This window comes from Diabrotica virgifera, chromosome 2, assembly GCF_917563875.1.
Source record: "Diabrotica virgifera virgifera chromosome 2, PGI_DIABVI_V3a".
NCBI classification, from domain to species: Eukaryota; Metazoa; Arthropoda; class Insecta; order Coleoptera; family Chrysomelidae; genus Diabrotica; species Diabrotica virgifera.
Genome location: NC_065444.1, coordinates 231,541,902 through 231,567,726, shown reverse-complemented (window position 1 = coordinate 231,567,726; position 25,825 = coordinate 231,541,902). Strand labels below are relative to the sequence as shown.

Sequence of the window (25,825 nt, the reverse complement as noted above, 5' to 3'; positions counted from 1 at the left end):
TGCATTACTGAAACTACATCAGCTACACAATGCATGTTTAAGATGTAGCTTTAGTAGGAAATACTGAAAGCGATTTAGAACAAATACTGGAACAATGGAGACAAGCTCCTGAGGAGAAAGGTTTAAACCATAGTAGGACAAAAAAAGAATACAGTAGGAAAAATGAAAGAATACCCATGAACGAACATATAAAACACGCTGTATTTTCCTGTCACAGTGTCACACAAAAAATTGGCAAGCGCAAGTACATGTAATAATTATTGTTACATGTACTTGTGCTAGACAATTTTCTTTGTGACACGGTGACAGAAAAATACAGCGTGTTTTATATATTCGTTCATGGGTATTCTTTCATTTTTCCGACTTGTATTTGGAATGATCACTAAGCCAAGCCGCACACCAAAGAAACATGAAACGAAAAACACGAAACATGAAACGAAAAACATGTTTCATGAAAAGAAAACACTGCTAAACAAATCTCAAAGTCCGCCTACCAATGAAACGAGTGTGATTCATGCTCATGACACATTTTTATTTTCGGAGAGTTTCATAAATGGCCGGACATATATTTGTTTAGCAGTGGTTTATTTCCATGAAACGTAATTTATGTTAATGGAATTTATGTAATGTATTTAGGTAGAGTGGACTCAAAGAAAAATTCTATAAAACTGTCATAATATCATCAATGATGATATGTCGGAATTGAATGTTGGTCAGTTAAAAAAAAAAGAAGAACAGCGAATTCATGGGCAGAAATGAGAGGCTTAGATAGAAGAGTGGAGTGACAAAACATGATGATTAAAAATAAGTAAATATAAGGAAAATATAGGGGTAACCGTTTGATACGAAAATGTAGATTTGCAAGTTCCTGGGAAAATTAGTAGATGAAGACCAAAGAAAACCTGGGGGAAAACGCTTAGGCAGGACATATCGATAAAGGGATTGATATTGGTTTGATAAAAGCTAAGAGAATGATGATTTAAAAATAATCTTATTTCCAATATCCATTTGTTTAATATTTCCGTAATACCACTCAAAATTTCTAAATTTTTTCAGTTTTCTGAATAATTACAAAGTATACTACATTAAAAATTTTTAGATAAACATTGGACAAAAGCAGATTTAACATTGGAAGATGACTTTATAAAACATAAAAATGTACGGCTCTTATAAAACATAAAAATATAAGGTTCTTACTTACCTTCTAAGGTTTCATTGATTCCGTTCAGAATTTCCAAAAGCAAATCCTTCACGGAAATATCAATGCAGGTTTCTAGAGGTTTTACTTTATCTGGATGGTAGTTTAAGCTTGTATACAGGAGGAGAGCGTCATCAACTATGGAGTCATATTGATCTAGCAGTTTTTTGTCGTGAAGTGGCCAGATAGGTTTTGGCACAGGGAGATCAACTTTACCTTAAAAAAATAATTAAAACAGACACGGTGCAAAAATGGAGTACGTTTGTAATAGTATTAAATTTTGGGACAATGCATTTTAAATGCATTCATTTTTTTCGAATCTTGAGAAAACTAAAATAAGTATTTTTGAAACGCAGAATAAAAAACTGGATTATTACTGAGGGCCAAAAGTCCCTGAAAACTTACAGGGGTGAAAAAAAAAAGAAAAAATTTAGTGTGATTTTTAATTTCAAATATCTAATTAAAAAGAAACTGTTTGTTTATTCTAAGGGACTTTTGGCCCTTGGTAATACAGTCGAACCCGCTTATTGGAATAGCCTTCGTGAAAAGCAAAATTATTCCTGTAACTGAGATATTCTAATAACCGATTATTGGTTGCTAGTATAAACGTGTAGGGACCTCAAATTTCTATTCCTTAAACCGCTATTCTAATAAGCCGTTTCGACTATAATGTGATCTCTAATTCCGCGTTTAAATTTTTCAAAAATATTTATTAGTTTTTAAGGATTTGAAAAAGTGAATGCATTTAAAATGCATTGAGTCGAAATTTTGTGCCTACGTTATAATTATATGAATTATAACATGATAATATATTCATTTGAGTAAGGTGGAAGGTGAAAGAGTTGTTCAGCAAATGAATAAAAACAAAATGATATAACCTTCAAACAGCCTATGGGTCTTTCCGGTGGACTTGGTCAAGAAGAAAACTTAACGACGAGGTTTTATGTTATCGTTACCACGAAAGGTAGTTATCACCTGCCTAGGACCGACAGCACGTTGGATATTGGCTGGAAGTAAACTGTTTACTACTTGGGACTTGGCAGGTAGAAATGGACCCAGTAGACAAAGAGAAGACAGTCTTCATCACACGATCTAGATTGTGCCAATTCACCGTTATGCCATTTGGACGCTGTAATTCTCCTGCTACATTTTAGAGGCTTATGGAAAATGTCTTGAGAGGGTTATCGTACCACTGGTGGTACGCGGGAAGGTTTCAGGTGGTACGCGTCGCGTGGGTGAAACAAGCGATTGCGATGGGCTTTTGTCTACGGAAGTGCCAGTGCGTCTCTTCATCCCAGCACAAGTTTTCGCCCGTTTCTTCAAACTGAGGTCAGAAGTTTTAATGCTTTTAACTGAAAAAAAATAATACTTCAAGAAAAAGTTGGTTTATTTTTGTTCTCACATACAGGGCAAGGATGCCTCTGCATTTCCGACGCTGTCATCATTTTTTGACGAAAATGAAATATATCCAATACCAGATATGGTTGCTAATATAATTCTTCACTTGGAATCTATTCAAGAATGTTTTAATAAATATTTCTCTGAAGATTATTCCAAACTTGACTGAATCAGAAATCCTTTTGCAGGAACACCACCAAATCAGTTACAGGATTTACAGGAAACATTCATCGATTTCGCAGAAGACAGTTTTAAGGAGAAATCAATAATTGACTTCTGGATAAAATATACGGGCCGGGATAGTCCAGGCGGTAGATGTCTGACTTCCACGTAGGTAGGTCGGGGTTCGAAACCCAGCGCCGGCGAGAACATCTAGACATTTTTTAAAAATGTCTATAGGCCCCAGGTGGACTCAGCTTGAACAAAAATGATTACCTTGGGTAAAACCAGGGTTAATCATAAGCGGTTGAAGCGTAGCACTGGCCCTGTTACCTTCCTTGTATACCGTAGGCCCTAGATATAGCAGACAACCCTGCTATAATCCAAAGCAGCGTTAGCGGTATAAAACGGGAGACTATTATTACAGTAGACTCCCTTTATAACGAGAACTAAAATGGCGGACTAGTTACCTCGTTATAAGCGAATATTATATCAGACAACAATAATATAATGCATACCACCACTACTGAAATGTTTTGATACCTCTTACGTAGTTTATTAGGTGCCGATGGTCGACTTCAACAATGAAACTTGGTTATCGTAAATTGTAAATTTAGTACAATATTCAATATCGGTCCATAGATAAACAGGAAGGAAGAAGTTTATTACAGCACTGGCCTCGGTAAACACACACATATTGGGCATTCCTATATGCAGGCAGTTGGGGTATTTATTTATAGCCATCACCACGCCAAAAACAGGTAAAGAAGCATATTCTTCGATTTCATTTTTCCTCGTTATAACCAAATATGCCTCGTTATAGAGGTGTTATAGTTCAATAGAAATTTCATGGGACATCTAGTGTACCTCGTTATAAGCAAAACCTCTTAATACCCGTGTTCGTTATATAGAGAGTCTAGAGAGAAAATAAAACAAGCCAATGGATATATTTCTGATAGAAAATATGTTTTCTAAAAAAATAGGGGGGACTTCCTTTCATTCATGCTTCCTCCCCCTAAATCGATGTTTGGTGGTACGCCAAAATCTTCAAAATATATCAGGTGGTACGCATTTGCTAGAAGGTTGGGAACCCCTGATTTAGACGATATAACCGTCCTGGGGAGACTTTTTAAAACCATCTGAAGAATTTAGATGTTTTTAAACGACTTAAGGCTGACTGACAGACATCAAATGAGACGTTTTCTGGGGCTATTTATCGGAAGTTCAATAAGAAATTTGCAGATATCTCTGAGCCATTAACGCGACTTACAGAGGAATCAAGAGATTACTGCTGGGATGGATACTGATAAACTGCCTTTGAAACCTTGAACAAGTATTTAATCACAACACCAATATTAGGGTATCAATTGCCATAAAGAGAGCTATGTCAGATTCAAAGAGGATAAGAACGAGTCCTTGGATATTTTAGTAAAGTGCATTCAAGACCTGAGCAAAATTATTGAACTGCGTCACGAAGAGACACCGTCAAAATTTTTACAATGCAACAAATCATAAGATAATGCTCATAGGAATTTAATTTAACATTATTCGTGTTATTTATTGATTTCTAAATGGAAATATCGAGGCTGAAATGAAGTTGATAAAAAAAGATATGAAATTGTTAAATTTAAAAGTGGAAAACCTGGATTGGATTGAATCAAGCACAGGAAAAAAAGAAAAGAAAAATATTTGTTAAAGCCTGTTGATCTAAAATATATAATACACTTAGGACATACATATACAAGATCGACATATACAGGGTGTTTCATTAATAATTCTCCATATAGTAACTGGAGAAACCTTAGCACAAAATACGAAGATTTAACCTAAAACACTTAAATAAAATATGGTTCCTTACTGACTTACAGGGTGTTTTATCTAAAATTTAAAAATTATTTTTGCTCAGTATTTTAAAACTATTCGACATATCCTTTTCGTAATTGGCATGAAGTATAGGTACTGTGCCAGCTAGTAAATTATGTTAAACAAACGTTTCTGTCTATTACCAGAGACGCACGACGGGGGAAAGTAAATGGTTGACCCTTTCCGAATTCTACGCCACTGACGAAATTGCTATTCTAGTTCAATTTTTGGATTCTACAATACTTTCCATGAAAATAATATACTCTATATTCTTAACGATAAAGTCATTAGTTTTCGAGATATTTGAAGTTAAAAATGAAACGACACGGTTATTTTGATTTATGTATTGTGTCGCTTCATATTTAGTTTCAAATATCTTGAAAATTAATCATTTAATCGTTACGAATGAAGAGTATATTATTTACATAAAAAACATTGAAAAATCAAAAAATTACACTAAAATAACAATTTCGTCAGTGGCGTAGAATTTGGGAAGGGTCAACCAGCCACTATCCCCTGTCGTACGCCTCTGGTAGTAGCTGGAAACGTTTATTTATCTTAATTTAGTAGGGTGTACAGTAACTACACGTTCTACCAAGTATGATAAAGATACGCCAAATAGTTTTAATGTACTGGGTACAAATAATTTTTAAATTTTAATCATATGAATCATATAAATTAATCAAAATAACTGTGCCGTTTCATATTTAACTTCAAATATCTCAAAAGCTAATGACTTTATCGTTACCAGTGAAGAGTATATTATTTACGTAGAAAATATTGGAGAATCTAAAAATGGTACTTAAATAGTAATTCTACCAGTGGCGTAGAATTTGATAATGGTCAACCATTCACTATCCCCTGTCGTACGCCTCTGGTAGTAGCTAGAAACGTTTGTTTATCATAATTTAGTAGGGTGTACAGTAGTCGCACTTTCTGCCAAGTATGAAAATGATACGTCGAATAGTTTTAAAATACTGAGCAAAAATAATTTTTAAATTTTTAGATAAAACACCCTGTAACTCAGTAAGGAACCACATTTTATTTAAGTGTTTTGGGTTAAATCTTCGTATTTTGTTCTAAGGTTTCTCCAGTTACTATATGGACAATTATTAATGAAACACCCTGTATATCTATTCTTCTATCGAAGATCGGCTACACTTTTGGTAAATCCTTCTCTATTTTGGGTAGTTCTTAGCAAATCGTTTAAACAAAAGCAATGGTAAAAAATGTAAAATGAGAAATAAATCTTTAAAAGCCCGTAAATATGTTGGATTTCTACTTGAAAAATTTGAAGTGACATCAATTTTAACCACAACAAGAGATGGATAATATAAGGCACGATAATAAATTAAGAAACAAACCATTAATAGCAAATGAGGGATTTGCTTATTACGAAATTATAAATTTTTGTTCCAAAAACATTACAGTGTACAGACCAGGAACAGATAGCAGAAGTAGAGGTAGACCACCTACATGATAGACAGGTTAAGTCAAAAGGGTTGATGGAATTGGTTGCAGGAAGCCCAAGACCAACAGAAATGGACTAAATTAGGGGAGGCCTATGTTCAACTTTGGACTCAGAAGGCTGGATGATGATGATGATGATGATGATGATGATGATGAAATTTTTCATAGTTATATAAATGTGTATTATATTGTTACCTTCTGGGATGGTTGAAAGGGTATCTCCAGCAGATGAAGAATGGAATGGCACTGATTTGTTGGGTTTAGCACTACGAGTTGAGACTTTGATCGATTTTACAAATGCTGGATTTTGCTCCAGTAAAACGCCCACTTCCTCCATAAGTTTAAGATGCTCCTGATAAGGGTCCAATACGCTTCCAGTGTTACTATCCCCATATCCTGATGATGATGATTTCTCTCTGGAACGAGGTGGTCGTGAGTGGTATGTGTATGGCTTTTCATGTCCGGTACTAGCATTATCAAGGAACAGTGGATTGGTTCTGAAATTAAATAATATGTGATGTAATCAATTCAATTAGTTAAATTAAAACAAATGTTTGTTGTAGTTTCTAAAGCGGGATTATTTTATTTAATTTTTTAATTGCTAAGGGACGGGCTACTTTGGTAATACTTACATAAACAGCGCTACTTAGACTAATGAGATTAAATGTCTCTCTTTTCTATAAAGGTAAAAAACCAGTTCAGTAGACAATTTCCGAACGTTTTCAGCTCTAAAGCTAAAATATTCAGTTTGTTATACTTCTTCCAGTTCCATCTCCTATCGTAGGATGGATATCATAATGGCTATGGTCACTTTGTTGGCTGCTGCTCTGAACAGTTGTAATGAACTACAGTTAAAACATTCTCTAAGGTTCCTCAACCAGGAAATGCGTCTTCTTCCTATGCTTCTTCTTCCTTGGATCCTTCCTTGTATAATAACTCTCAGCAACTCATATTTTTCTCCTCTTGTAATGTGACCCGAATATTCCAGTTTTATATACTAACTCCTTATTTAAATGTCGTAGCACTTCAACATTGGTAATCCTTTGAACCCACTGAATTTTCAATATTTTTCTGTAACACCACATTTCGTACGCTTCTATTTTTCTCATGTGTTGTCTCTTCAATGTCCAAGCTTCCATTCCGTATATTATTATAGAAAATATGTAGCATCTTAGAGCCCTCAATCTAAGAGACAACTGAAGGTCTTTGTTTGTAAACAGTTTCTTCATTTTTATAAATGCTTGCCTTGCAGTTTCAATTTGGACTTTCATTTCTTTGCTTTGGTCATTTTTGCCATCAACCCAGGTTCCCAGATATTTGTATGACTTTACTTTTTCTATTTGGGTTTGCTCTAGTATTAACCTTTCATTTCCATATTGTGTTTTTGAGACAATCATAAATTCAGTTTTTTTTCTTGTTTATTTTATAATTGTAATAATCGTAAATTCTATTTAACAATTCTTGTAGCGATTCCAGGGTGTCTGCCATTATAACGGTGTCATCAGCGATTCTTATGTTATTTATTATTCTTCCGTTTATAGAGATTACATCACTTAGCTCCTCTATCGCTTCCTGAAATATGGCTTTACTTTACATGTTAATCAGTAGAGGCGACAGAACACAACCCTGTCTTATCCCTCTCTTTATATCAATATTTTGGAAAATATTTGTCTACAAAGCCGAAATAATAATCATTAGCTTAAACGCCAAGTTATTTTGTCAGGTTATTATAAACATAAATACCATCCAAGAAAGGCACTACCACTACCTTCTGGACAGGATAGAACACTTGGGTATCTGGGTAGCTGAATTGACTGCAGGGTTGAAAGTGATGAGGAAATTTCCACCAGAATAGAACTTGCAGGAAAAAGCTTTATTAGCTGGCGTTCTGTATTGAGCAGTAGAAGTCTGTCATTGACCACACGTCTAGTCTATTGAAGTGCTATGTTTGGTCCGTTTTATTTTATGGATGTGAAACCTGGAGAACAATAATAAAAAATCTTAACAAACTAGAAGCATTTGAGTTGTGGTGTTACCGCTGCATGATCAGAATCCCGTGGGCAGCACACATATCTAACGAACGTTTGCTAGAGACCATGCAAAAAGAGCGAGAATTGATCCAAATCATAAGAATGAGAAGGATTCAATACTTCGGTCATATAATGAGAGATCCTAAATATCGCTTACTTCGGTTGACCATTCAGAACAAAATCGAAGGAAACCGCTGGGTTGGAAGAAAACCACTGTCCTGGCTACGTAACATTAGACAATGGACAGGTTAAACTGTCGAGGAATTATTTCATATAGCTGCCGACCGAGAAACATTTTATCTGCTTGTTAATACGACGATGGTGGTTAAAGGCTGGTAATGGACCTCGGAGACAGAGTGAGGTGACGACCCTTACACTGTTATAAAACTCTGAGAAATGTTCACTGGTTCCCGACAAATAAGTCGGGGGTTCTAGGAATAGGATTCAGCTCTGCCAGCAAATCCTACTCTAGCGTGCTCGAAGACATATGTCGCGTAACCACTGGGTGTATGGCGTACAATGGGTGTGCGTTATGCAGCAGAGTAGAGAGGGTAAAAGGCGGCTTTCCAGCGCCTAAAAACTGGAACAGGTCGGCTAGGGAAAAAAACCCCGAACAAAAATTCGGGTCCTTCAAGTATGATTGTTGGATCGACGTGCTAGCAACTCGTCATTCGCAAAACGTTTTAAATAATGTGCTACAAATTTCGATAACTCGCCTCGGAATATGGATGGATTTAAACGACACGACGAGAATTGCATCGGAAAAGGACACTGAAAATGGCTACATGGAACGTACAAGGTATCAGAAATAAACAAAAGGAAGTATTATCGGAACTTGAAAAAATGGAAATCGATATCTGTGTACTGACGGGAACGAATATAAAAGGTAAAGGTAATGAAAAAGTTAGTAACTATGCGCAAATTTACAGCGGTGTACCAATGAATAATAGAGCTAAACGGGGGGTAGCTGTAGTCATTCATAATAAATTACTAAAATACGTAAAAAGCTCGCAAGAAGTTGACGAGCAAATTATTATGGTAGAGATGAAGAAAAATGGCCATAATATAGTTATCATAGGAGTTTATGCTCCCAATGAGGATGCTGCGGTAGCAATGAAAGAGGAATTTTACGGTAATCTACTGAACGTATTAGAAGGAATTAAGAAAAACCAAGAAGTATTCATTCTGGGAGATTTAAATGCACGAGTGATAGTCACTACAAGAATAAAAAGTTTTATATTGTAAATAAGAAGTAACATTATTATTATTATATTTATATAACAATGAAAAAATTAAAAATATAGTTATATATTTCATATATATGTATTATTTTTGTAATATTATTTCTTCAGAAATGAAATTTCACATATTATAAAAGTTTATCAAGAAAAACAAATAGAGTGGTAAATAGACTGTATATTATAATGGTAATATTATTAAATTGTTTTCTGTCAATATTAATACAAGTTACGTAAAAATTTTCCGAGCGCGCCGATTTGAAGCTGGCCGGGCGATTTGCAAAATTCGGCCGCTCGCAAAAGCACCGATTTTAAAAATAATTTTTAATAATTAAATGTAATTATATTTTATAATTAGTTTTATTTTAAGATAATATAAGTCTTTCTTTAATCAATGACTGTAAAATAATTTATTAATTGTTATAAATAAAGGCACTACGATATAAGAAAAAAAAATTATCTCGGCTTCAGTTGGTTGTAGAAAATTTTTATTTTTTTATAAATCTTCGTTTCGTCTTCAGCAATAATAATCTGTAAGTTAGAAGTTCATAGGATGTAAAGGGGCGGTTCAGCTCTAAATGTTTATAACGAAATTTGTCCCCTTATTTTCAAACCCAAAAATTAGAGGTTTAAAAATATTTAACGCATTTATTTACATCAGAATATGAAAATATAACTCTTTAGAAGGAGATTGGATGTTTCACCAATACTCTACGACTTTTTTTTAGGTTATAGCTCTCGACATTTGACCTCTTGGGATAAACAATTTATAATATCTAAGCAACAAATTTGTTAATCTGGCTTTACAATTTTTTTATGTTTGGAATTGAAAAATCTTCATTTTAAAGCGATAAAAAAAATTATTTGTACAATAAATAATGCAGTTGTAAAAGACGGCCATTTTGGACCTTTCGCAGGCTGTTTTGCAATAACCAATAAATGAAATTAAACTTACCATAGTAGCTCAAATTGAATGTTTTTAATTTACTACAACTTTCTATTAAAAAGTTTTTCTCTAAAATCAATATCCTAAGCTGCAAAATTAAAAATCTTTTAAAATTGAAAATTCAACAAAGTCAATTTAAAGATTGCAAGTTTAGAAATTGCAAACAAGTTATTCCTGGCATCGTTCTTTACAACACCTGATAGGTTTCAAAAATTCCTGAATTATATCCTGAAATCGACCTATTTTTCACCCACAGCCTGGGGTATAAGCTCAGGTTGGTCTATGTCATTATTTTTCCCATTGCTACATACGCAGCTGAAACATGGACTCTCAAAAAAATCTATCGAAGACTTCAAAATGTGGGTCTATAGAACTCTAGACAGAACACAGAATCAACCTGTCAATTCTTGAAGAGCTTCATATGAAAGACAAGCTAAATTACTTCGACCACATAACCATAATAACGGGAACCATGGTTACTACTGGTTCCCAGAACGAAAGGTAGAACTTCGAAGACCAAGGGTGGGCAGACCAAATAAAGTCGTCGCAATAAAATACATGAAGCCATCAATATGTCATATAAATTAAAGTGGTTCAATTAAACTGTTTGCTGTATTTTAAATTCAAGTTATTTGTATTTCTAAAGACTCATTAAAGATCACTAAAGATAACAATGGCTTACAAGATAAGTACTTTAAATTGAGCTTCGCTGATTAATTTGCAAGTAAAATGTTAATTTACAATTAACAAGTGAGTCAAGAACTATTTCACAATTTTCCGAGATTGTTCATCTTTTAGAAACTTTGAAGAAACGAAAAGCTAACACGGTTACAAATGCAATGAAGAAATCTTCAATTATTTTATAAGAGTAATAAAAGTCACGAAGCGTAAAAATTAGCGGTAGTTAATAATATTTGTTATATAATTTAATACGATATAAACATTAATAACTTAGTCTATTTTTTCGCATGAGTAAAAAAATTATTTATCTAAATGGTAATATCCTATAAGATATTACTATTTAGATAAGGAATGTTTTGATTTATATGTATTAAAATTTTTGATATAAAAAATGTAGGCATTTTAAAATTACCACCATGTCAAAAATGAATAATCATTTTCAATTTCGTTGTAACACGAAACTACAGCCGCATCATTATTCCAGTTCAATCAGAGAGTGCAGCAAGCATCTCTACCGGTTTCGAAACTTATTAGTCTCTCATCAGGAGGCACATATGCTGCTCTCTCTGATCCAACTAGGACAAACCCAGGTGTGCAGTCACGGATTGCAACGAACGAAATAGCAGGGATGCCCTAGCGGCAACTGCTAGTAAAAGACTAAGTTTTCAATCTAATAGCACATAAAACAACACCAAAAATTGTTGTTCCACATCCTACCAGACTGAAAACAATGGGAACCTCCTCTGGTAACACCTCCGAGGCTTCTACAATTTGCAAGCCATAACGGATGCTGAGACTAAGGAAGATGAGGGAATTTTACAGTTTATAATTCACGTCCCATCTGCTCAGCTTGGTAAAGTTCCATTAAGAATGGTTCCTTTCGTACTCCCAATCAGAGTAAACATGTAAATCAAAAATGAATAACCATTTTCAATTTCGTTTCAAACGAATTAGAATATTAGATTGAAAAAACAAATTATTAGAATATTAGACTAACAACTTAGTTTTTTGATAGCAGTTGCCGCTAGGACATCCCTGCCATTTCGTTCGTTGCAGTTCGTGACTGCACGCCGGGGTTTGTCCTAGTTGAGTCAGAGAGAGCAGCATATGCGCCTCCTGATGAGAGACTAATAAGTTTCGAAACCGGTAGAGGTACTTGCTGCACTCTCTGATTGAACTGGAATAATGATGCGGCTGTAGTTTCGTGTTGCAACGAAATTGAAAATGGTTATTTATTTTTGATTTACATGTTTACTCTGATTAAAGTACGAAGGGAACCATTCTCGTTGGAACTTTACCACGCTGAGCAGATGGGACGTGAATTATAAATTGTAAAATTCCCTCGTCTTCCTTAGTCTCAGCATCCGTTATGGATTGTAAATTGTGGAAGCCTCGGAGGTGTTACCAGAGAAGGTTCCCATTGTTTTCAGTCTGGTAGGATGTGGAACAACATTTTTTGGTGTTGTTTTATGTGCTATTAGATTGAAAACTTAGTCTTTCCTAGCAGTTGCCGCTAGGACATCCCTGCCATTTCCTTCGTTGCAATCCGTGACTGCACGCCGGGGTTTGTCCTAGTTGGGTCAGAGAGAGCAGCATATGCGCCTCCTGATGAGAGACTAATAAGTTTCGAAACCGGTAGAGGTGCTTGCTGCACTCTCTGGTTGAACTGAAATAATGATGCGGCTGTAGGTTCGAGTTGCAACGAAATTGAAAATGGTTATTCATTTTTGATTTACATGTTTACTCTGATTGGAGTACGAAGGGAACCATTCTCGTTGGAACTTTACCTCGCTGAGCAGATGGGACGTGAATTATAAATTGTAAAATTTCCTCCTCTTCCTTAGTCTCAGCATCCGTTATGGATCGCAAATTGTGGAAGCCTCGGAGGTGTTACCAGAGAAGGTTCCCATTGTTTTCAGTCTGGTAGGATGTGGAACAACATTTTTGGTGGTGTTGTTTTATGTGCTCTTAGATTGAAAACTTAGTCTTTTAACACCATGTATATACGTTTCTTAGACTCATTGTTTATAAGGTCAGTTTCAAGGATAAGTTTCAACGAAACAACTTCTAAGAAGATCAAAGGAAACCAAGGCGTGAAACAAGGTGGCTCTATCTCCCCGACAATGTTTACCCTGATATTAAAAGCAATTAAGGACAAACTTTTCAAACAAAAACGTTATTATAGATCAACTTCAAGTAGGTAATAGCATATGCAGATGATCTAGTCATCATAGCGAAGACTAAGATGACACATAAAAGCAGTTGAAAATTAGATAAGGAAGCAAATAGGGCTAGAGATAAACTAGCAGAAAAGAAAAATGTTGTTCAATAATAATTCATGCTATGTATGTATTTTGATATGGTTTTTTACTATTCTTGGCACGACTAACGTAATTTGGCAATGTGTATGAATGAAATGCATTATTATTTATAAAAATGGTTATGGTAGACTATTGGGTTGTGATGATTAGGTCGTCCTAAAACCAAAAAAAGGTAAGTAAAATTTTCCATTTCAGTGGGGGCTTTCCATTTTTTAATTTAATTTTCCATTTTCAACAATCGTTTTTTCCGATTATAGCGCCATCTATCCATAATTCGAAAAAATGTCTCGAATAAAAGTTGCTTACTTTTACGTAAAGAATCCAAATCTGCAATAAAAAATTGGGGGTCCCATTTTAGATTTTAAAGTAACCCCCACCCCACCTCCGTGGGGGGTCGTGTTTGGTACCGTTCGGCAGATTTTTTAAAAACATTTTGTGTATTTTGCAGTTTTTCGATCTAATGTTTATTTTGCGAAATATCACGGGGTTTGTATTTAAAATTTTAAATTTACCCCCCACCCCTCTCCGTGGGGGTCATGTTTAGTACCCTTCGATAGATGTTTGAAAAATATTGAAGACATATTTTTTAGTTTTTCGATCCGACTTTGATTTCGCGAAATATTCGCTTTTTTTTGTGAAACATTTTAATAATAATAATAATATCGTCTTTATTATTTCTTCAATATAGAAATGTACATTTTTATATAAAACATAATATATTATTTTCAGAAATAAAGGGCGAAGTTCATTTTCTGAAATGTCGCCATTTACAGAAAATGTTCTTCCACTTAACCCGAAAAAGAAAAAAAAAACTTATCTATATAGTGCCATTACAAAAACAACAATAATTTCGTTTCATTTACCAATTTATTCGAGCTCGAGCATTATGTTCGTCCAGAACCAAAATTATGATTGAGAAATAAACAAATAGTCTCTAGATTTGGATTTAAAGTGCCCAATGTTTAATACTTTTATTGTTGATGGTAATGAATTATACAAATGACCTACCTGATACCTAAAAGACCTTCTAAATATCTCTGTTTTAAATTTCGGTATTGCCAGCAAACCTTTATATCTAATATTTAAGTTGTGTATGTCCGTTCGATACGTGATTTTACGATGAAGATAAGACGGTTTTTTTGTTAGAATTATTTTATGATAAAGACAGACTGTATGATGTACCCTTCTATTTTCCATATTCAGCCACTCAATTTCCTTAATTTTATGTGAAACTCTCTGTCTTCTGCGAATGCCAAATATGAGTCTTAGACAGGAATTTTGAACTTTTTGAATTTTATTCTTGTAGTGAGTGGCTAAATTAGGACCGTAAAGAGCGTCAGCATAATTAAAATTCGAAAGTACAAGAGAATCACACAAAACTTTATTAACATTAAATGGTAGAAAATGTCGATTACCGTATATAATCTTAATTGAAGCGTAGGCACGCTGTATCAATTTATTTATATGTTTTTCGAATCTTAACTCTGAATCCATTAATACACCCAAATTCTTTGCCACATCAACAACATCAAGAATTGAATCCTGAATTTGGATTTGGATTGATGGTAAAACTAATTCCCTTTGATTTCTTGGCCCAATTCCTTACTTCCTTTTGACTCGTCCCAATTCCTTTTGACTCGCCCATTTCCTTACGCCCAGCTCAAATCGTCAGATTTTTGAAATATACTTAACTTACCTTATCTTAATCTGACAATTTTGAGTATTTTTAAGGATAGATATTTTTGGGTCCCCCTTAACGAACTTCCCTGTGTTAAGAGCCAATACATGGTAGAGGTACATCTGCAGGGTACCAGGTTTCTCCCCATATGATAATCTGACGTGCTCGAGTAACTGCAAAAATCCCCGCTTGGGCTACTCTATCATTAATGACTATGATTATTTATTTATATTGAAATACAGATTAATTATCATTTAAAACCGTTTCACTTGCTTATGGTATTACCAAATAGTGAAGCCTTTTCTTTATCGCTTCTTGGCAAATAAAGACGCAGGATTGTTGGAGTCACGTACAAGAAGATTCTCCATTTGAGGCTCGCATTTTGAGTTTTAATGGTTTCCACATGAAATTATCACTTTTCTTAAGTCCCTTCTTAATAATAATTAATGAACTTTCACGCAGTTTTTTAATTGTGGCTTTTAGTCGGTTACTGCCTCGGTTGTATGTTGTTTTGTCAGAATGGGCTTGCGTGCATTGTAACCTAGCTCTTGCTTTTCGTTTTAGAGCTATGAGTTCCTTCACTTCTTTTGGTACAGAAATATCTTTCTTTTGGATGGTGGATTGAGGAGTGGCTTGTTGTACTGATTCTATAGGAGGTCATTAAAAGCTGAGATTGCCTCTTCAACTTCATTGGGTTCCTTTAGTTTAATGTTGAGTATATCTTCTTCAATTCTGGTACAATATATTTGGTTTTCCTTCCTATGTAATCTTGTAGGAGTTTTCCTAAGTAACGCAGCTGTTCCTATTGAGGCTATTGTCGGAGTATGGTCAGAAGAAAAATCATAGCTTGGTATTACGTATAAGTATGGATCTGGTATCCCCTAGTCGCTTCCTATCTCGGCCGATGTTAGTGCCCTTACATCCAAAAGTTGGGAAGTGAGTAGCTGTGTATTTGAAGTAATGTAGTCGGTCATAGATCTTTGTCCACTAGTATTTCAAAGACATGTTGTGTTGTTCTTTGTGAGGGAAAAAAGTATTATTGATACGTAATTCATTTGTGATGGACATGGACAAGTCTGTCAGGATATCACCGTTTTCATTTCTCATATATCCTCATTATACAGTTGTTTTGTACATGGTACTTTAATATCATCTCCAACGCGGGCGTTAAAATCACCCGTTATTATGTGGAATTTTGTTTACTGTGCTGTGGTGGTATTCATGGTATCTAAGAATTATTAGCAATTTTATTGGAATCAAATATCGTATATCCGAACAGAAGCAGGAGAATCCGACGATATCAAAATCAAACGTGGGATCCGACATGGGTGTATACTATCACCACTGCTGTTTAACATAAATATACTCTGAGGAAATCTTTCAAGGAGCAGTAGGTGATGTTAAAGCCGAAATTCGAATTAACGGAGAATGTATCAATAACATTAGATTCGCAGACAACACGGTGGTATTCGCTGGCATTTCTAAAGTCATCCACGAGTGAATGAATGAAATCACAGAAGTAAGTTAGAGATATGGACTTTCACTAATATATTAAGAAAACAAAATGTATGATGATCTTTAAAAAGGAACAGTAATTTTGATAAATCAGTGTGAACGGTCAACAAATAGTAAAAACATACACCTAACTTGGTACGGACGTTAATGAAAATTCGGACCATTCCCTAGAATAGTAGGATAGGAATAGCAAGATCTGAATTTAAAAAAATGGCTAATCTATTTAAATGCCATGATTTATTTAGAAACAGTATTACATCTGCAAAAACATACCCAAGTGCAGATGCAGCAACTAACCATAATCTGCTCTGTGCTGGATTCAAACTAAACGTAATAGCAGATGAGTTCGGAAATAAGATAAATCGTGAGATTAAAAAACAGTTCAGAAAGATCTGAACAAGAAAATATCGGTCAAAATCTAGATATCATGAATTCCGCCATGGTCACCATAGCAAACGCAGTTTTGAAGCCAGAAAAAGACCCAATAAAGAAAACGGATTGGATGACCGATAAAATACTAGACCTTATTCAACAAATTAATAAGAAATTGGAAAAACAAAGACGAGATTCGATATAGAGAGATATATCGGCAAATAAGATAAGAAATGGAAGAACTACAAAGAAAACACGACGAGTTTAATATATATAAAAAGCTTAAAGAAATTACGTACACTCAGAGAAAAAGAACTCTTCACTTTATGAGAAACTCCAAAGGTAAAATAATTCTCGACTTATATGAAAAAAAGGAAGAATGGACTAACTATATAAAAGAGCTCTTCCTGGATACGAGGCCACCACTTAACACCACAAAGTATACGAATACTGGTAAGAGTATTTTAACAGCGGAAGTAGAGAAAGCCATCAAACAGAGCAAAAATGGGAAATCTCCAGGCCCTGACCAAATACCATCAGACTGGCTCAAACTTCTGGATGACGACAATGTCTCACAACTAACAAACATATATAACCATATATACGAGACCACAGATACGGTTAGAGTCTACATGTATTCCACTCCCAAAAAAACCTAATACGTCATCATGTAAAGACTTTAGACTAATTAGTCCCATGAGCCACTCTCTCAAGCTACTTCTTAAGATAATTCTTAATAGAATCAAGCAGAAATATGAAGAGACAATGGGAAACAAACAGTTCGGTTTCAGAGAAGGATTGGGAACAAGGGAAGCTTTGTTCTCAATGTTAACATTACTTCAACGGTCATGGAAAATACAGTAACCAATTTACGTCTGCTTTATAGATTTTGAGAAGGCATTTGATAGAATTCAACATGATAGGTTGTTTGAATATCTAGAAATGATTGGAACAGATGATAAAGATCTGAGACTTTTACAACATCTATATTGGAATCAAGAAGCTTCTATTCTGGTAGACGGCAGAGAAACAGACAAAATTTGCATTCAAAGAGGTGTCAGATAGGGTTGTGTATTATTCCCAACTTTGTTTAACGTATACTCAGAAATAATTTTTAATGAAGCCTTGGAAGGACAACGTGGAGTTCGAATCGGGGGAGAAATTATTAACATCAGACATGCAGACGACACCGCGATCATGGCTGAAAATATCGAAGATCTTTAATTCCTTATAGATCGAGTCACTAGAGAATGCTCCAATAATGGACTTTACATAAAAACAAAGACAAAGTTACTTGTGGTTAGTAAACAAGACGTCGGGCCTATGCAACTAATTGTCAGTGATGAACCGATAACAGAAGTTAACCATTTTAAATACCTAGGATGTTGGATAAACGAGACACTAAATCCGGATGAAGAAATTAAAACTCGTATAGAAATTGCAAGAGGAGCATTTATGAAACTTAGATCTATTCTGAGCAACTTTCAGCTGAACTTACAACTAAGAATCAAGTTCCTAAAATGTTATGCGGATCCTGTATTACTATATGGATGTGAAACCTGGATCATGAAGGTTAACATGATGAACAAATTAGAAGCCTTTGAGATGTAGTCGTATCGTAGAATGCTCAGAATATCTTGGGTTCAGCGCATTTCAAACAGAGAAGTCTTAAACAGAGTAGGTCAAGGCGAAGGTGATTTAACCAAGATGATAAAAAAGAGAAAACTTGAAAATCTGGGGCATATAATGAGAGATAGTAGATACAGGATGCTGCAGTTAATACTCAATGGAAAGATCGACGGAAAAAGAGGAATTGGTCGGAAGAAATATTCATGGCTCCGAATCATTCGTCAATGGACTGGTTTATCAGCAGATCAATTGTTACATGCCAAGATCGAGAACGATATCGGCAAATTATTATGGAAGCTACCCACGCCTAAAATTTGGGCACGGTACTTAAAGAAGAAGAAGATTTATTTTACCTATAAAAACCAGTTTACTACGATGTTACATCTTTCCTATACTGGTATACGCATTTGAGAATCGTGAACTCTCATAAACGCCACCTGCAAGAAAATTGAGGCTTTCGAAATGTCTCTTTATCGTCCAATTACAACAAAGATAGAAAAAATCGAATACCTGTCACATCATGAGAAACAGCTAGTGATATGGACTGTTGCAACAAATAACAGAGAAAAGTAGGAGGAAAACGAAGACCAGGAAGACCAGGAACGATTTCTTGGCTGAAAAATCTACGTACGTGGTTCAACACAACAACCACAAATCTTTTCAGAACAGAAGTGTGCAAAATACACATTACCATGATGGTCGCCAACATCCGAAACGGATAGGCACTACAACAAGGAGAAAAGTTGGTGTTCGTAGAAGCTTTTTCTTGTATTTACATCTCTGTTGTTCTCAGGTAATTAAATTGCTATCACATTTAAAGCATTGAAGTCGATCGGATAGCTCAGTGGGACGAGCGGCTGGCCGCACTTCACTTCGCCGTGATGAATGCGAGTTCAAGCCCTAGCCAGGTCAACGGAAAACTTAGACTGGAATATGTGGGCGTTTGATCGGCCTATGAGGGAGCAGTACGGCAAAGGATAAGGGCTTGCACTCGGCGATATTCTCCCATAGATCCCTACCGGAAGGGCGTTGGCGCCTAAAATACCGGATATACGTCTATTTTAACTTGTATGCGTACTATTCTTTTTGAAACACATTTACAGTTTTTTACTTGATTTGTTGATTGGTTTGCAATTTTCTGGTGTTCTAACAGAGCGAATCCTTCTTAACTATATATTAAAGGAAAAGTGAAAATTTTGAATATTATCAAGTTTATTATTTACGCATTTACATAATATCATTTACATTAAAATTTCGTTCAATAATTCATGCTATGCAGTTTGATATAGTTTTCTACTATTCTTGGCACGACTAACGTTTTAGCGTAATTTCGCAATGTATATGAAATGCATTATTATTTATAAAAATGGTTATTAATGACTTTGATTCTTTATTTACATTGCATTTAATAAGCATTTAACCGGTCCGTGCTACATGAAATACGGATCAAGTATCATTTGAAACGGTTTCACTTTCTAATTGTACTTTTGTTCAGTCGTTGCGGTTGTTGAAACTAATTAGGTATGAATCGACGATATATTTATTTTGTATAAACTGATACTGTTTGCGACATTTGAAATTAGATACAATAAAAATAAACTTAAATTAATAGTCTGAGAGCTGGGAGCGTATTTTGTGGGCGATAAGTAATATGGAAAAACTAAACGGGGATATGTTGAATTAGTTGTGTACATGACTTTCACCACGGCCGGAAACCAGAGTGAGGGCCGAGGGTAGTTATAAGGGGTCAAAGTCGCGGTTTTTATTATTTTTTTTATGACGCTCATGATCGAGATAGTGCACCAAAATTTGGGAATAAGTAGCTCATGACGTACGTAAGTAAAATCGGGGCGCAGCGCTACGTGACCGACAAAGGGGTGGGGGTAGGGGTGAATATAAAAAATATAAGGGGTTTTTTGCGACGTTCATGATTGAGATGGAGTGCACCAAAATTTGGGTATAAGTAGACCATGATATAAATAAGTAAAATCCCCAGAGCCGGAAATCAGAGTGGCGGACGAGGGTAGTTGTAAGGGGTAAAATTCGCGGTTTTCATTATATTCTTTGCGGCGCTCATGATGGAGATAGTGCACCAAAATTTGGGAGTAAGTAGGTCATGAGGTAACTAAGTAAAATCTCCAGGGGCGGAATGCTTGGGGTACAAAGGGGTGGTAGGCAGGGGTGAGTATAAAAATATATGGGGTTTTTTTGCCGTTCGTGATCGAGATAGTGCACCAAAATTTGGGATTAAGTAGATCATGACATTACCAAGTAAAATCTCCAGGTGCGGAACGCTGCGTGGGGGACAGATGTTGTGCCGGGTCATGGCACATGACCTCTGTGGATTATACTTTTCTAAGTCATGATCTACTTATTCCCAAATTTTGGTGCACTATCTCAATCTAGTACGTCGCAAAAAAACCCTTATATTCTTCGATTTTGACACCTTACAACTACCCTCGTCCCCCACCTCGGGTTTCCGGCTCTGAGGATTTTACTTTGTTATGTCATCGTCTACTTATTCCCAAATTTTGGTGCACTCTCTCAATCACGAACGTCGCAAAAAACCCTTTATATTTTTTGTATTCACCCCTGCTCCACCCCTTTTGTCGGCCACGTAGCGTGCCACCCCTGGAGATTTTACTTAGTTACGTCATGACCTACTTATTCCCAAATTTTGGGGCACTATCTCGATCATGTGCGTCACAAAAAAAAATAATAAAAACGGCGACATTGACCCTTATAACTACCCTCGTCCCCCACTCTGGTTTGCGGCTCTAGGGATTTTACTTAGTAATGTCATGGTCTACTTATTCCCAAATTTTGGTCCACTATCTCAATCACGAACATCGCAAAAAACCCTTTATATTTTTTATATTCACCCCTACCCCACCCCTTTGTCGGCCACGCAGCGTTCCGCCCTAGAGATTTTGCTTAGTTACGTCATGACCTACTTATTCCCAAATTTTGGTGCACTATCGCGATCATGAGCGTCACAAAAAAAATAATAAAACCGCGACTTTGACCCCTTATAACTACCCTCGGCCCCCACTCTTGTTTCCAGCCGTTGGTGAAAGTCATGTACACAACTAATTCAACATATCCCCGGATAATTTTTTCATATTACTTATCACGCACAAAATCCGCTTCTATCTCTCCGACTATAAGAGTGTAAAGTTTGTGCAAAAAAATCTTAAAAAAATGGATGTCGCGAAACATTTTTTTATTGAGCTTACAAAACATATTTAATTAAAACTGGTTTACGCAACCAAGAGTTAATTTTGATGTAGTATACTAAGAAATAAGGTAAAATTCAATAAAATTCTCGATATTCTGTAATCTAAGAAATTCACGTGGTTTAATCCAATTCACTCTTCTAATAATATTCTCCACGTAAAGAGGTTTAGACTAGACGTATTAATATTGACCTGGATTTTGAGTCATACTTAGGAATTTAGCGACTACATATGTTACCACATTGTTAGTTATATAGGTCTAAAAGGAGGTATAGATAGATTATGCACGTATCAAGCTTAGCTTCACATAAATGGGTGGTCCCATAAGTACCATGGCTGACCTAGAGACGGCGGTATTTGTGAGAAATATCATTTTATTATAAAGTACACAATCTATAAAAAATATATTCCAAGTTTGAAGATTGAGGCTGTATGAGGTACCAAGACGAGCATCTCAGTGGTCGACCAAATCAGGTGACCACTTCAAAAACGGTGAAAGAAAATCCCCAAATTGTCACTGGATGATCGTTAAAGGAAAGAGCGGGAGCTGGCAGACCTAGTAGGTATGCATTTCAAAAAGTGCGGTAAATCGCATATTAACTGAAAAGTACCCCGCACAAACCTTGTGGAAATTAGGTCCCAGTGGATTTAGATCATACTTTGGGAAAATACTCTTTGAAGCATTGTGATGAAATGTTCTCATGGGCACAACTCGATCGTATGGAGGATGTTCAAGATATAGAGGCACAAACTCGGAAAATTATAAGATTTACTCGGTATTCAAAGTGTGGATCAAAGAAAAGTACTATTAGTCTAGGATTTTTTTCTGGCTATCCAATGGCGACCTTCAACGGACGTCATCTTCCAGAGTTTCAAGGGTTTTCGGCATTAAATTGATATAAACAGATTACTCAGGTTTTTGAGGTCGCTAAACACGAATATGTTACCAGAACCGACACCCGGAGCACCTGGTTTCCAAGGTCAATGAAAGGGACTCCTGCAGTTTCGAGGGTCTCCGGTACTACATTAATGCAAACGGATTAGTTATAGGTTTCTGGGGTTGCTAAACACGAATACGTGATCCGCACAGCCAGGGCCTATTTTACCACTAGGCCCATGAGGCACCTGCCTCGGGCCCGAATTTTAAAGGGGCCCGGAAAGATCACTAAAAAAATAATTTATTGCAATAACAAAATAAATTTTCAAAATTCTTTTGTTTCATTCATTTAAAATCGCGTTGAACCAATCAAGCGAAGATTCAAACCAAAAAAAGGATGACGTCAGTTGAAGCAAATTATTTGTTAGGGAAAATGAATACAGTCGGAAAAATGAAAGAATACCCATGAACGAACATATAAAACACGCTGTATTTTCCTGTCACCGTGTCACAAAGAAAATTGTCTAGTGCAAGTACATGTAACAATAATTATTACATGTACTTTGGCTGGCCAATTTTTTGTGTGACACGGTGACAAGAAAATACAGCGTGTTTTATATGTTCGTTCATGGGTATTCTTTCATTTTTCCTACTGTACCTACGTTAAAATTTATTTTTATGACGATTTGGAATAAAATTTTGGACCGCATAAATGCAGTAAAAGTTAAAATAGTGTATGAACTTTACAATAGTTTAAACAAATTTGTATGACTTACAGAAAACAAGAGAAAAATTTTCAGAAATTGGAAATGAAGCTAAAAAATTATAGCCGATAAGCGTTTCGTATATAAAGATGAACTTTCCTGAGGACGGAAAACAATTTTTTGATGAAAATTCAAGAGTTCTCGAAACGATATTTTAGTGAAACTTTTAAAATAAATAGTTTTTTGCCTATTTGTGATATTTTAATAATTATACACTTATTATCTATACGAAACGATGCTTTTAATTCTGTAAACCAGAGGTCGGCAACATTTTTAATGTAAAGAGTGAAATACTAAATTAAAAATTTATGGCGGGCGCTAACTAGTTTTTGACCTAACAAATATATTAATATAAACGTATAAAAAATATACGTTTTGAATTTCTTGTCTAAATTAACAATAGTTTAAGGGCGCATTAAAATTTATTGAAGGGCGCATTGGCGCCCGCGGGCGCCGCGTTGCCGAACTCTGCTGTAAACGATATTTTTAACATCTTGTTCACAGACAATAGTGAAACAGTAAACTTGTAGGTAAACTATTACCGAATATTATAATAACGATATAGATGTTGATGATTTAGTGGAAGAAGTGGCACATTTTAAAGAACTTTGCAGCAGGAACACATCTAATATCTTACAAAATCCACAAAGTATGATGACCTTTTTTATTGAAAATAACATCATATCGACGTTTACACATGTAGAACCGTTGCTTACAATTTATTTAATTTAACTATACCTACCCTTCAGCAATAGCAACGCTTCAGGTTAAAGATCTTTCTCGGTACTGAAAAGAGTAACGTCATATTTAAGAAATTCTCTAAATCGACAAAGTCTGTCGTTTTTGGCTATTTTAATATAGAAAATGATATACTATATACCTACCTATTACAAAAAATTGATACAAATCATGGTTGCTAAATTTGCAGTTACTAAAGCGTCATGGGGACCTATTAGGTTGTAAATATTTGGTTCTAAAACCAAAAAAAGTTTGGCTAAGTTTTTCAATTTAGTGGGGTTTTCAATTTTTTAACTTAATTTTCCATTTCCAACAATCGTTTTTTCCGATTATAGCGCCATCTATCCAGAATTATAAAAAATGTCTCGAATAAAAGTTACTTATTTTTACGTTAGGAATCCAAATCTGCAATAAAAAATGGGGTTCCTATTTCAGATTTTAAAGTAACTCCCCATAAGGAGGGGGTCGTGTTTGGTGTCATTTGATAGATTTTTTAAAAATATTTAAAACGCATTTTTCAGTATTTTTACCTGATGTTTATTTCGTCCATTTCGTTTCATTTCGTTTATATTTAAAGGCCCGAAAATTGTATAGTGCTTCAGGCCTGATTTAAAGTAAAACAGGCTCTGCGCACAGCCACTAAACACAGGAGCACCTGGTGCCTAAGACAGGTTATTTTCTGGAGTTTCAGAGGAATCAAATGGAGGAATCCAATCGATTATTCTTAGGTTTTAGAGGTTGTTCAACATGCATACACTATCAGATCCGACTCATGAATCACATTGTGCCTACGGTACGTCATCTTCTGGAGTTTCGAGGGTTTCCGGCATTAAATTGATAGATAAAAACGGATTATTTATGGCTTTTTGGGGTCGCTGAACGCTAATTCGCCAGCAGATCCGACCCACGGAGCACCACCTGGTGCTTAAGGTTATTCATCTTTTCGAGTTTCGAGAGTTTTCGGCATTAAATTGGTACGAATGGATTACTCATGGCAGCCTCAAAAACCTGTGAGTAATCAGTTTACATCAATTTAGTACCGAAAGCTCTCGAATCTTCAAAGCATGACGTGCCTTAGGCACCAGGTACTCCGATGTCTGTTCTGAAGGGGTATTCGTGTTCAACAACTCCAAAAACCTATGAGTAATCCGTTTGAATCAATGTAGTACAGAAGACCCTTGAAACTCCAGAAGGCTCTTTCATTGCCCTTGGAGACCAGGTGCTCCCGGAGTCGGTTCTGGTGGCATATTCGTGTTTAGCTACCTCAAAAAACCCTCCAGTAATTCATTTGCATCAATTAAATGCCGAAAACCATCGAAACTCTAGAAGATGACGTCCCTTGCAGTGGCCCTGGCCACTACGTCCTCCGGAGGTCAATTCTGATGGCATATTCGTGTTTAGCCATCCCAAAAACCCATGAGTAATCTGCTTATATCAATTTAATGCTGAAATCCCTCGAAACTCTAGAAGATGACGTCCGTTGAAGGTCAAGGTCAAAGTAAAGGTCGTCATTGGATAGCCAGGAAAAAATTCTAGACTACAAGTAGTTTTGTTTAATCCAAACTTCTACATGTTGCCAGATATCCAGTAACTCAGAGAATTATAATACCCGGTAAATCTTATAATTTTCCGAGTTTGTGCCTCTATATCTTGAAAATCCTTCATACGATCGACATGTGCCCATGAGAGAACTTTTTATCAGGATGCTTCAA

General features: G+C 35.5%; 1 protein-coding gene across 2 annotated transcripts in view; it reads right to left on the bottom strand.

The window, feature by feature from the left end:
* Positions 1-25,825, bottom strand: part of LOC114334023 (uncharacterized) — a 341,942-nt gene that overhangs the window by 245,292 nt on the left and 70,825 nt on the right. For both annotated transcript variants that reach the window (XM_050644347.1, XM_050644346.1), the window contains exons 3-4: positions 6,284-6,585; positions 1,202-1,414 (exon numbers count right to left, since the gene is read on the bottom strand). In XM_050644347.1, coding sequence (XP_050500304.1) covers positions 1,202-1,414; positions 6,284-6,585 — 515 coding nt within the window. The remainder of the gene's footprint in view (positions 1-1,201; positions 1,415-6,283; positions 6,586-25,825) is intronic.